General features: G+C 45.4%; 1 protein-coding gene across 2 annotated transcripts in view; it reads left to right on the top strand.

The window, feature by feature from the left end:
• Nucleotides 1-649: 649 nt before the first annotated feature.
• The window catches only part of LOC146196654 (uncharacterized), a 61,602-nt gene continuing 48,188 nt past the window's right edge, over nt 650-14,063 (top strand). The window contains exon 1 of one of the 2 annotated variants that reach the window (XR_014706134.1): nt 650-805. Coding sequence is in view for 1 of the 2 variants with exons in the window: in XM_084598417.1 (XP_084454543.1) it covers nt 710-805 (96 nt within the window). In the remaining variant the exon portion in view is untranslated. The remainder of the gene's footprint in view (nt 806-14,063) is intronic. The other variant, XM_084598417.1, reaches the window with a different exon arrangement.

Genomic DNA, 14,063 nt, shown 5'->3' with positions numbered 1-14,063 from the left:
GCTCAGTATGGCTAGTATGGCGACAGCGCTGAAGCGGTGTGAGCCGTGCCGGTTTTGAACGATGGCGGCGTGGTGGTCGTTTCTAGTCAGCGGCGGCAGCGGCATGGAAACCGAAACCGGAGAAACATAAAGAGGTTCTTGTTTGTGAATGACACTTGGTTGAAATTCTTTCGCAAAACTCAACTTTTGCCAAGTCATCTCTTGAAATGTTCATCAACCAGTATATAAAATAACCCTGATGCCCGACCAATTGACGTTGCCCGACCACTGTACCGGAGTACGCGCGTTCGACCCCGACCGCCGGCGGCTGCGTTTCGATGGAGGCGAAATGGAGGGGCATCCGTGCGCTGTGCGATGTCAGTGCACGTAAAGAACCCCAGGCCCAGGTGTGGTAAATTTCCAGAGTCCCCCACCACGGCGCCGTCCCTCATAGCCTGAGTCGCTTTGGGACATACCCTTAACAACCCTCCCCCTCCCCCCCCCCAAAAAAAAAAACAACAAAATTATATAAATAAGCCAAACTTTGCGGGCTGGGCAATAAGCGAACTCAATTGTTCTTAATGTCACTTATGTTATATACGGAAAAGCCCTAATATACGGCAGAAGATAGCGCCCTCTATGTAACGCCGAAGTTGTGGTTGTGAGCGTGAGCAGCCTGGGCTTTGGTGGGGGAGCATGGGGAGTAACAGGGGTTGTCTGAAACGGAGTGATGGTTGGTGTTGCTGACCAACGTTGTTCTAGAAGTCTTCTGCACTTCTTTGAGCACCACACCACGAGGCGATGGCTCCGGGTCCACGGGGCACAGGTGAGCTGATCTGAGGTGGTAGCGGATCCTGCGATATCTCCCTCCGCGTGACCCTCAACGATGAACGAACGTGGCTCTTGACCAAATGCCTTGATGGTTCCCAATCTTCATTCACCGTTCAGCCTGAACCAGACCCGTTGCCTAGGTTAAAGTGGTTTCAGGGGTGACGAGTGTTGGTCCCCGTGTTTATGCTGTCCGACTTGACGGGCCTGGAGCCCTTGGTGATGGGTTTTGGCATGGTAGTTCGGAGTTAGGAAGTTTGGATGCAGTGGGAGTAATGTGCGAATGCGTCGGCCGATCAACATTTCTGCTGGAGATGGCAGTGTGGATGTTGCTGTTGCTCGTAGTTGAGAAGAGCGATGTCCAGGGCCCGTATTCCGAGATTGCGTCGTTATCGAAAGTGTCGCTATGTCCCCGACCTCGAGTCATCTGATTGGTGGAAATGCCGGAGCATGATACTGCCACTTCTTCCGGTTCCGTAGTGGTTCTGGCTTTTCGACCAATCAGATTACTCGAGGTCACGTGAGATAGCCACACTTCGATAACGACGCAAACGCGGAATGCGGGCCCAGATCATCTCCTGACTCTTGTGCTTTAAAGAGTGTTTTTTATGGTTCGGGCTGCTATCTCTGCTTGTCCGTTTGATCTGGGGTAGTGCAGTGATGATGTGTGATGCCAAATGGACTAAGGGACATTGAAGTCTGCAAACTTTTTGCTATCAATTGAGGGTCCATTGTCCGTTACAACTTCCTGCGGAATACCAAAACGTGCATATATCAGTGCGACTTGTAGTTGAATATAGTCGTTCAGCTTCAACATACTTGGAGTAGTAGTCAGCTATGAGTAAGTGTGGTGACCGATCATGGTGAAATATATCAATTCCCAGCTTCTGCCAAGGCAGGGTTGACAAAGGGACGTCCATCAGTGGAACGTAATGGTTGGCTGGCATGTGGCGCTGACGTATTGCTTTGTCATGTTTTTGCCTGAGTAATTATAACTTTTAGCCTTTTGTTTTCTGAAAGAAAAATGATTCAAAGCACTCGCTAGTATTTTTCACAGCAGCTAGGTGAACTTTTTTTTTTTACTTGATATGTTGTAGTACTATACGACACAAATTGCCTCGTTTCAGTAACTCATGATCACAAGGTTGAATGAATGAAGTCCGGGATAAAAAATGCAGGTTTTGCTCGAGTGAAATCCTCCTTGAAATTTTTTTAAGTACACGCCGAAACTGTAATAACCACCTACGCACATCCCAAGCAAAAAAAAAGTGTGTGGCAAAAGGTAGAGCCGACCTTTCTTGCCGACCAAAAAGTGGCCGGCCAACTTTCGGCACCCAAATCAGGGCCGGCGTTGGGGATTAACACTGACCTAACGTCGGCCGATTTTCGGCAATCGACTACGGCCCGAAGTGACCGACCACTTGCCGCACGTGGGCCAGCCATTTGCCAGCGTTACTGAATGGTCGGCCGCTCGTCTGCCCTAGCTATTTTTCTGACGAAAGACCGTACGTCGGCCGGTCGCTTCCCGACACCGGTTAGTGGCTGGCATCGCCCCTCGTGCAGGTACTCATGCCATGCATTTAATATATCGTGGCCCATGCATATATAACAGGGTGGCACATACAAATGCATCAAGAAAAGCAATAGCTTTTCTGATGCCATGAAGAAACAAAAGCTGCAGTATTTGGTGAAAAATTTATTTGTTAACAGCGTTCAGAAAAAGCTCGCGATTTGATTTTTAATAAGCGTGGATATATGACTGACTATAGAACACGCGTGTGCCACATATGGAAGATGGGCTTGAGGCTTGGTCTTCATCTTTTGGCAGCCTGTCGATCACTTGATGTCTGCGACTGGTCGGATCTGTGGCGGGTTCCATCTTGGTCAGCTGTACGAAGACAAGTGTTTTAATTAAATATTTCATTTTCGCTTAAACTTTTACATTGCAGGCAAATATAGGGTGGAAAGGTAGAATAAATAATGTCTGCTCCTTGCCAGCAACTGCACTATCACATCAATATATTTTATGCGCCTGACTTTCATGCGACTACTGAAAACGCATTAGCGTAAAGCCGCAATAGGTAATCAGGATCCGTGAAAGAGGCGCGATCACTTCGTTTTGCTGGAGTCATGATGTTGCAATTTGCAACCGTAGCGCACTCAAACCGTATCGTCCCGAAGCGCGTTCTTGCAGGCTAATGCTGCAATTTAATAATTCTAGCCAAACCAAGTGTCCGCGCTTGTCATAGAGCGCGTATGAGGGATTCCAACGCGACAGAACAAACAGCTTCCGCGATATTTACATGAAACCTACAATAAGTTTATTCCGTTGAATACAGCTTAATTTTCTCAAACTAGATAGAACTTTTACAGCAAAAGCGACCGGATATTTAACGATAAGTCATCTGATTTATTTTCGTTATTTAACAGCCGAGCATTATTTAAAAAATTGTCTTACCAGCCAAGACGACTATTTAGACAGCCTAACTTGTAGAAGCTTATAGAACCCGTTGTAAATTTTTAAAGCTTGAAACGAGTTAGCTGAACACCTCATGAGCATGTGAGCACCAGGAAATAATCCGCACGATAAAAATACAACTGCTTGCCCAGAAAGCAAGCGCACAGAGCAAAATCAATGTGAAACGGCTCAGATCTGTGTGCATCACATATATAATTCCAAAATCCACAAAATGAACGCGCTGGCTCACTTACCTTGCCAGCATACCGCATCACTCAATAATCAATTTTCACGTATAGACATCATTACAGCAGCAAAAAAAAAAAAATAATAAACACGACATCATAAAACTTGTACTCAGTCATGGCACGAGCTTGCTTGGCAGCAGCGATGATGCTTGTACAGCTTCTGATCGCTCCTATGGCGAGGGGTGCTGCAATATTTATATCAGTGATAGCATTTGGCATTTAACTGGGTTGCATGCGTCCCATCGATGTGAGTCGGACAATCGAATTTTCCGAACAAAAGCAGCGCTAATACCTGTCCGGCAAGTGCACCGCCATAAAGAAGTGAAAGGCCAGCGTTTTAGTGTAGAGGAGACCAAGGACTTCGGGCTTCGGCAAAACGAGCTTCCACTGTCGCAGCTAGTTTTCAGATCAGCTGATATCGCCTCCCTGCACGATCAGTGCAAGGCGCACACACCAATTACAAAATATGCATTTACAGTAACAAGATGTGCATAAGTCTCAAAACAATACATAATTAGTTGCAGTGCATTATCGTATAGAAGAGAATCAGCGCTAATTTGACTTACCTGATCGGTATACATGTCAGTGCATGCACTTCGATATGAAGAAGTGAAAGACGGGTGTTTTGGGGCAGAGGAGATCGGACCTTAGACTGCAGCGAAAAGAGCTAATTCCACCGCCGCAGCATCGTTTCCAAGTCGGCTCAGCAAGTCTTCCTGCGCAATCAGAACGAAATGTGCACACATCGATTATATAAAAAAAGAGAAAAAAATGTACGTAGTAACAAGAAGCGCATATATATACACGCTCCAGAAACAGTTGCAGTATATTGTCGTATCGAACAAAATCTGTGCTAATTGGACTTACCTGATCGGTATAGTGAGTGTCGCTCCATAATAAAAGGCGAGCATTTTGGGGCAGGAGATACCCAAGGACCCAGACTGCAGCAAAATGAGCCAATTCTGCCACTGCAGCCAGCCGCAGCCTTGTTTCCAAACGGCTCAGCAAGTCTTCCTGCGCGATCAGCGTCCACACCAATTATATATATATATAAATAAAGACCCCTTCATGGATCACTGCCTTGTCGTGGCGGAGGGGCTTGCGAAACTCGATGAAGTCGTGAGCTCTGCTGTGTAGGGCCACCCAAGATAGACAGGTCACGGCAGAGAGTTCTGACAAAATGTGATTCACTGGAGAAGGTAATGGCAACCCACTCCAGTATTTCCTGCCAAGAAAACCCTATGGCCAGTCACAATACCATTAACGATATGACGCCGGAAGATGAGCCCCCCAGGTTGGAAGGCGTCCCACATGTTACTGGGGATGAACAAAGGGCGATTCCTAGTAGCTCCAGGACGAATGAAGCGGCTGGGCTAAAGCCAAAAGGACGCTCAGTTGTGGATGTGTCGGGAAGCGACCGGAAAGTCCGATGTTGCAAGGAGATATATCACATAGCAACATGGAATGTAAGATCTATGACGCAAGGTAAACTGGATGTCGTCAAGCGAGAAATGAACCGATTGAACATTGATATCTTGGGTATCAGCGAGCTCAAGTGGACCGGAATGGGAGAATTTAACTCCGGCGACCATTTGTCTTTTATTGTGGGCACGAATCCAAGAGAAGGAATGGGGTCGCTCTCATAGTAAACAGAAGAATGGGTAAAGCAGTGCTAGGGTACAACCCCAAAAACGACCGAATGATTTCACTTCGGATCCAAGGTCACCCTCTCAACATAACAGTTATTCAAGTCTATGCACCGACCACTACTGCTGAAGAAGCTGACGTTGAGAGATTTTATGCGGACCTACAATGCCTTTTAGACCGCACCCCATCATCAGACGTCGTTTTTCTCGTAGGAGACTGGAATGCTAAGGTCGGGAGTGAAGAAATATCCGGAATTGTAGGCAAGTTCGGTCTTGGCGAGTCAAATGAAGCTGGACAGAGGCTAGTAGAGTTTTTGTCAAGAAAACAACCTGACCATAGCGAATACTCGTTTTCAACAGCACAAGAGGCGCCTGTACACATGGACTTCACCGGACGGTCTGTACAGGAATCAGATCGATTATATTCTTTGCCGGCAGAGATGGAGAAGCGCTATACAAGCAGTAAAAACAAGGCCTGGGGCCGATTGTGGCACCGATCATCAGCTTTTTGTTGCCAAAATTAGGCTTCGATTGAGGAAAACTCATAAAACTAGAAGGCCTTTCAGGTATGATCTGGATCAAATTCCATTAGAATATGCTGTGGAAGTGAGCAATCGATTTCGAGAATTAGATCTAGAAGACAGAGAGCCCGAAGAGATGTGGACTGATGTTCGTGATATAATACAAGAAGTTGCTACTAAGGTAGTTCCAAAGCAAAAGAAATGCAAGAAAGCAAACTGGTTATCTGAAGAGGCTTTGCAAATAGCTGAGGAAAGGAGGATGGCAAAAGTTATGGGGGAAAGAGAAAGATACAAGGTTCTCAATGCGGATTTTCAGAAAATAGCAAGGAGAGATAAGAATGCCTTCCTGAACATACAGTGCCAAGCAGTTGAGGACAACAGCCAATTAAGGAACACAAGAGCTCTGTACAAGACAATCAAAGATATCAAAGGAAGCCTCTGTGCTAAGATGGGCGTGATAAAGGACAAACGAGGCAAGGACCTCACTGACGCCTCAGAGATAAAGAAGAGGTGGCAGGAATACACAGAAGAACTGTACAAGAAGGACCCGAATGTGCAAACCCAACATAAGACTGTTGTGATTACTGATCTCGAGCCGGGCATCCTGAAGAGTGAAGTTGAATGGGCCTTAGCCAGTCTTGCTAAGAAGAAAGCCAGCGGAAGTGATGGCATTCCAGCTGAGTTGCTTCAAAACCTCAACCATGACGCTGTTAGCATTCTGCATACATTATGTCAGAAGATTTGGACAACTCTGCAGTGGCCACAGGATTGGAAGAGGTCAGTTTACATCCCCATTCCAAAGAAAGGCAGTGCCAAAGATTGTTCCAACTACCGCACGATCGCACTTATTTCGCATGCTAGCAAGGTGATGTTGAAAATCCTCCAAGGTAGGCTGCAGCAGTATGTGGATCGGGAGCTTCCGGACGTGCAAGCTGGGTTTCGCAAGGGCAGAGGAACTAGAGACCAAATTGCCAACCTCCGCTGGATCATGGAAAAAGCAAGAGAGTTCCAGAAACCCATCTACTTCTGCTTTATTGATTATGCGAAAGCGTTTGATTGCGTAGATCACAGCAGATTGTGGCAAGCTCTCCAAGAGATGGGAGTTCCAATTCACCTCATCTGTCTCCTCAGGAACCTGTATGAAGGACAAGAGGCCACAGTCAGAACTGGGCATGGTCTTACCGATTGGTTTCCGATTGAGAAAGGAGTGAGGCAAGGCTGCATACTGTCACCCTGCCTATTTAACCTATATGCAGAGTGCATCATGAGGAAGGCCGGTCTGGACGAGTCTTCATATGGAGTGAAGATTGCTGGAAAACGTATCAACAACCTTAGATATGCGGATGATACCACTTTAATGGCAGAAAGTGAAGTGGAACTCAAGAGACTTCTGATGCACGTACAAGAAGAGAGTGAGAAGTTTGGGCTTAAACTGAACATCAAAAAGACAAAGATCATGGCGTCTTGCCCTATCAAGTCCTGGAGCATCAATGGACAAGAAGTGGAAGCTGTGACAGATTTTCTCTTCTTGGGCTCCAAGATTACCTCGGAAGGAGACTGCAGCTATGAAATTAGGAGACGCCTGCTTCTGGGAAAGAGAGCAATGGTTAGCCTTGACCGCCTAGTAAAGAGCAGAGACATTAGTCTGCCAACCAAGATCCGTATAACTCGTGCTATGGTCTTTCCAGTTGTGATGTATGGATGCGAGAGTTGGACTGTGAAAAAGGCTGACCGCCGAAGAATTGACGCGTTTGAATTGTGGTGCTGGCGAAGACTCTTGAGAGTTCCTTGGACTGCCAGAAGATCAAATCAGTCGATATTGTCGACCATAAACCCTGACTGCTCATTGGAGGGTCAAATTCTAAAGTTAAAACTCAGCTACTTTGGTCATCTGATGAGAAGAGAGGAGTCGCTGGAGAAAGATTTGATGTTGGGAAAGGTTGACGATCGCCGGAGAAGGGGTAGGCAGCGAACGCGATGGTTAGATGGCATCCTCGAGGCACTGCAGATGAAGTTATGTGATGTTAGGAAGATAGTGAGAGACCGGAAAGCGTGGCGTGAAATGGTCCATAGGGTCACGAAGAGTCTGACACGACTGAACGACTGAACTGAACTGAATAAATAAAGATGCAAGGAGTGTATAACAAGATGAACATATGCTCCAAAACAGTACATTATTGTGTTCAGTATAATATCGAATCGAGCAAAAAGCTCTTCTGATCAAGACCGAAAGATCATGTACTTACGCATGTTTTGGTGAACTTCGGCACGAAGAATCTGTACAGAGCGGCTGCAATCATCAGCTGCATATGTGGGCTGTTTTTTTCAAACGCTGACTGCTGCAGGAGGTTGAGACAGATTGAATTTGCGCGAAATAAAAGCGGACGATAAAATTAGGCAGTAGGCATCCCGCCCACACGGAAGCTGGCCGTCGACTGAGTGGCGCCGCGCATCTTAGCTCGTGCGGGATGGGTTTTCCCGCCATTTGGCCACGTGACCTCAAGAACGGGGAGGGGGGGGGGGGGGGGAGAAGCAGCGAGAATCTCTCTGTGTGCGGTGCATGCAATTCTTTTTTTTTTTTTTTTTCGCCACTATTTGTCTCCGCTTCGGCATTCCTGTCGCCTCCGCAGTAGGGTGCCTGGATGCCTTTCGCCTCCCCGTGGTTCTTTCTGCTTTGCCGCAGGGGGAAGAGATGGGCCAATGGGGGGCAGCGGGTCCCGCGCAGCAAGATGCAGTTTTCTTTCTTCTTCACGCCCCCTCCCCCCCCCCCCCCTCCCTCGTCGTTCAAGAAGCGTCGAGGTCGTTTCTTTTCTTTTTTCTACGGCTTCTGCAGAGCCCTCGTCTTGATACCAGCGGCTGTAGTTCTTTGCATGAAAAAATATGGCTTGGAGGGAATGCATGTAATGCTCTTTTAACCGAATATCTTCCACAGAATCCAAGTGTGGGGCAGTAGAATACCTGCAGCTTCATTTAGCCAAAACAGCAAGACTTAGCTACGTATATAGTGTTCAGCAACTTTATCGGAACCGTCTTGGAAAATGTTTCCACCGGTCAAGGTGTGAAAATTTTCCAAGAGGGTTAAGATGCAGAACATTGTATATTATGAGCGCTTTTGCAGAGATTACATAGTGCATGCGGATTTATACTTCCCAAAGCAGTACGTGGGTTATTTAGAGCCCCTCGGGCTGTCATATTAATTGCAAACCACATTTCCTTTTCGCGTTTGGTTTCCATCATAATGCGGCTTCTGCATCCCGACTAAAGCCCGTGACCTCGAGCTCGAGCTGGTAAATACCGATTGATCCACATAGTAACTGCTGCAACTTTCTGACAAAAATATATTTTGTCCATTTTTTCTAGGGATGCATGAAAAGCAGTAAAAGGTCGCAGAGCAAAGTGCACCGGATCCGGATGAAAGCTAAAAAAACTCACCGCCTCTTTTCTTGACCCCGTACGAAAAGTAAACTCACGGAGGCTGCGAAACGAATTTAAGGGTGTTTAGGATTGATAGGTTTCGAGGGCATTGGCAAGAGTAATTGACAGTTAACATATAAACCTTAAAGGCACGTGATCTCTTCGGTTTACCGTGGGTTTGCTTAGGGTTATGTTATAGGTTAACTTTATGATGAGGTTGTTTAAATTCAGAGGTTACCATTTAACCATAAAAAAAATGAACAATTACATTCCTAGGTTCATAGCAGTTTACCGCGCAAATCTTAGGCACTTAATACTAAGTATGCTTCAAGCAGATAATCAGCGCCTACCAATTCAAAAATTCAAGCATAAGTTCATGACAAATCGCGATCAACTACAGAGTGTACCATACCCGCCGCTGCTCAATTAGCGTGCGGTTAAAGCTTTATTTCAAAATATGTATAAATAACAGTTAATTTCACCTTCTGTTGTGCAATGTATAATTCTGTCAGCAGGCTCAAATGATATAGTGTCAATATATATCATGCATGCGGTATAATTCAATGTTGCATAAAAATAGCTGTTTCAATGATACGAATTTTCCACTTTTCTCCTGCTAAGCCGACTGCCTCATGGAACGTAGAGGGGAAACCTGCTGTATTGCAGGAGACTTTACTTTGATATGCACAATGTTATTTAATGATATAGCAGCAGTGAATACGCGGCTGTGGAAAAGGGGATTCGAGGAACTTTATATATATTCTGGCATTTCATACCATATTTCTGCGTGTGAGGCTGACATTGAACAATTTAACATAATGTAGACCGCCACTGGTGCAGGAGCCGATCGATCCTCGTCATGTTGCGCGGGATTCTCAAAACGCAATCCCTTTGAATTTTCTCAAAAGAACCAAAGGTTACTTCTTGCGCAATGCTTGTGTTCGCCGGAAGTTACGTTTGACAAGCGAATCTTCCGGGCGATCGGCTCTTTGCGTGCCTTTCATTTTTATTTGGAAACTATCAGGACCACATTTGTGTTCTGGATAAAGACAGTCGGCCTCGGCATATTGATATATCAGGAATAAAGCTTTCCTAATCCCCATGTTTTAACTGAGGCGGGCGAATATTTGTCCCAAGCTGTTCCATTTATCCTCATGTCGGCAATATACCCGAGTTTCGTCTATCGAGAGTGCAGCATATATGTATATATGCGAAGCGTTACAGCTCATTTGGTCGAAAAGCCACCTCGCTAATCCAGTTTTCACTCGAGTATTGTCGAGTTTTGTCTGAAATATTCAGAATGTGGTAAATATGGAGATGTGGTCCAGGTTCCCACCGGGATCTGTGACAGATGCTGCACCTTTACTTTCCTATAACCAATTTACAATTAACTGCGGTTGTCCACCGAAATAGAGATAGAGAGAAGAATGAGAAGGCGTTGTATCCCGTCGAATGTTAAGGGGAAGCTTGAGCGTCCCCCTAACTTTTATTTCCTTCTTTCAATTATTATTAACTATTCCATCGTACCACTGTGTAAGGTCGTGGAACAATTTACTCTTTGCGACTGCAGACGTGCGTACGTGCATGTGTCACACACGGCTTCGTGCCGATGTCAGGATGGACTATTAACTCAATAATCTCGGACATCTTGTTCATCCTAAAGTTATAGCTAATTAACGTATGCGCGAAACTTCTGATAAAGCCTAGTGCACAAGGTGCCAACTTTCCCACATCTGTGTTCCTTGATTGTTTATTGATCCAGCCTCCTAATGATATGATCCTGCATGGCTTAGCACGTGTTTCCTTGTGTATTCCTCTTGCAAAGTCAATCTACTTTGATTATATTTTCACTATAGCTAGATGGTGGTGCCTATTTGGGTTCCGCCTTGTCTTCATTCTGCCCTTTGTTGTGCGCTATTGGGTATCTGAGTTAGTGGATCACATAGATTACGTTGGGCGGCCTTAACTTTTATACTGGCTTGGAAGTAGAAGGCAGATGTTTGTAGTGCATGGTCAGGGGAAAGACAGGCGCACGTGTTTGCATAGTTAGAAGAGATGTTTGTAGACGGAGCATGGATAGCCATAGCAGTTTCTAATCTCTGCGAAGCGCTCTGCTATTCTGCGCCCCTAGACATATGTGCCAAAGGTATGCGAAGTGGGAGACGCCTGTTGCACCCAATCTCCCGCATGCTGTAAGAGACTTTCGGTGGCGCACTGAGTGTGGCGTATTCGATCCCCACCAAATTAAGACATGCTTTACAGCTGGCATATTGATCCGCACTGTATCAACTTTGGCCAGGTCGAGTCTCACACACGTGTCCTTAAGGACTATGTCGCAGCTCTTGGAGAGCAAAGCTTTATCCAGCGGTTGTTGACGCTGCACATCCACCTCAGGAAGGTCACTTGTACATCGAAGTGATTTGAACTCGGTTCTTGTCTTGAAGGACTCAAGCCTGCGGCTCACGCGTATATGTGTGAGCACAAAGGATCGAGCAATCTACTGTCTGGAAATTTGTTAGGTGGTCAGAGCTCCCGAGGGATTCCTGTTACAGCTGCGCATTATTGATATACAACGTGTGACCAGAAACCCACTGCATTATATATTTCTTGCCGCTACCTTATATGTTCGGTACTGTTTGCTGTTTTACTGAAACATTATTTATTGTCCCAGTGTGCTTTGCTATTTCCATGTTTATCAATAAGATTTATTTGGTTCCCTGCTATGTAAATGGTTGAAGTTCACACCTATGACGTCATGATCGTTTCTACTTTCTTATCCCGGTACTTTCTACTTTCAAGCAGAAGTCTTAAGTTTCTGGACCTATGCAGCATTCCTTCCATATGCAGGGCTATTCTAAAAGGGATCTCTCGGCTTAGTGCGTATGACAGATAATTCGCTTTAATCACTTCCGATACATGTTCATGCCTCAAAACTAAAAGTTCTCCATATTATTAGTCTGCAAGCCACAACAAAAACCCGAAATTGCGGCAGCTGCTTCAGGAAAGAATCCTTTTCAATTAGCTTCTTTTATTGCGCGTACCTCGTGTACCTCTCAATAAATATTCTTAATTTTCAATCACTCTGTATAACATAGGGGCCTCAAACTCATATTGATATGCAGGATGCGTTGAGAAAATATCTCTCTCGCGGATCAGGAGTGGACAGTAACAAGCAAGAAAATATAGAAGCCATAATTCAAAACAATCTTTAAAACAAAAGCGAAATACTAATAAAATAAATAAAAATCAACTGTTTCGTTCCTATGAAACCACACTCTTATTATTTGAGCAAAAAGAAAAAAGAAGAAAAAAACAGGAAAAGCGGAGCATCTTCGATTTTTTGTGTCCAAACGCGCCGGAGGAGTGCGTTACTTCAGGATGGCTTGGCAGAGTTACTGAAAGATACAGCGGTTGAAAACTACTACAATCACTTGTCCTGACAATATATAAATGCGAATGAAAAAGAGGTTTGGTTGTCCAGTGCCTAGTTATTGAAGGTAACAATTTGACTGTCTTGCAATTTTAACTAATAACGCGTAAGTTTGGAAAACGCGCTTACATTTTCAACATTTTGTTTGTACGTACAGCGTCCTCGCGCGCTCGAGATCGTCTCTTGGTCGCGCTCTACACTTCTGCAACGAACTTGAAAGCACGCACCCACGAGCACAAGCTGCCGAGTCTTCCAAGAACTGTTGACAAGAAGCGGGGGAGGAGAGGGGGTAGTTTCCGGTCCATTGTAGAATCGGACCGCTCACTGCGAAAATGCGCCCCTCCGACTTCCGAAAAAAAAAATGAAAAGAGCCGCCCGTCCCACCCCGGCAGGTCGTAAAAGAGGATGAATGGGCCACACGCAAAGAAACAAAACCAAATGACAAGGACGCTGGCCCGTTTTCTCGCGGCTCTTAGCTTTACTAGACTGTTTTGAGAAAAAAAGTATGCGATTAATAACCTGGACAATAATAATTTTCCTTCGTTTTTTTTGTTCATGTATTTGACCGTAAGACAACTTTGTTCGAAAAGAGCTCCTTCAAAAATAGTATACAAATACCACAAAACTGCATGCTCTCTTCAAAGTCGGCGTGTACACATCTTTTCTCTCGCCCAGTCAGAAACGCTCGTCACCAACTTTCGAGCTGCGGGGGTGACACAGTTGCCCCGCCCTTCCCACCATTTCCCCCCTCTTTTCCGCCCTTCCTTCGAAACGTCCGAGCGCACGGTCGGTTTGTTTCGTCCGGGTCTCCCTCCGTGTACGCATTTCTTCTTCAGCTGCGAAGTCGTGTTTTTAGAATTTCTCTTTGCTTGCCTGTCGGAGCATTCGCCGCGGCCAAGTCTTGCCAGTGCCCTACGCATAATGTCTGCCCCCGTGTGCTTTTTCTCTTCTGTCCGCTTCTTTTATTTTACACAATAGCCTTTTCCTCCCTTACAATGCGAAGTTGCGTCTACTCAAGTGCCCTGCCATATAGCGGACGAATTTCTGTGAGTGATACGGGCTAAATGGGGTGTACGGGAGCTTGTGCTCCAAAATATAACTGATGTTACATCACCTACTGCTGCGCTTCGTAACAAGCAAACAGTATAATGACATGATCTACACATGAAATCGCGGTCACCTTGTGGCTTGCTGTTTATCAGAAATGCCGAAAGTTGGGCGAGTTGGTTAACATTCATGATGGAAAATAGCGCGAAAGTACGCGAAGTACAGTAGCGCTTGTCCGTGTCTTACTTCCTTCCGTCCTTCGTGTACTTTCGCGCTATTTTCCATCATGAATGTTTATCAGAACACTGTAAATAATTTTACTAACAGCTATAGGGTTCACTAAAAATGTGAGCGACAAGTTAAACAAACAACAGCATTAATTAATGTAACAACATTTACACTAAATAGCATGTATCATTTTGTTCCATACTAAGCGCAAATTACATAACATCGCGAAAAACCAAAGCCAAGTAACAGGCACATTTTAAAAAA

This window comes from Amblyomma maculatum, chromosome 3 (genome assembly GCF_055883805.1).
Source record: "Amblyomma maculatum isolate TAMU_Amacu chromosome 3, ASM5588380v1, whole genome shotgun sequence".
NCBI lineage: Eukaryota > Metazoa > Arthropoda > Arachnida > Ixodida > Ixodidae > Amblyomma > Amblyomma maculatum.
This window is presented reverse-complemented; position numbering and strand designations above follow the sequence as displayed.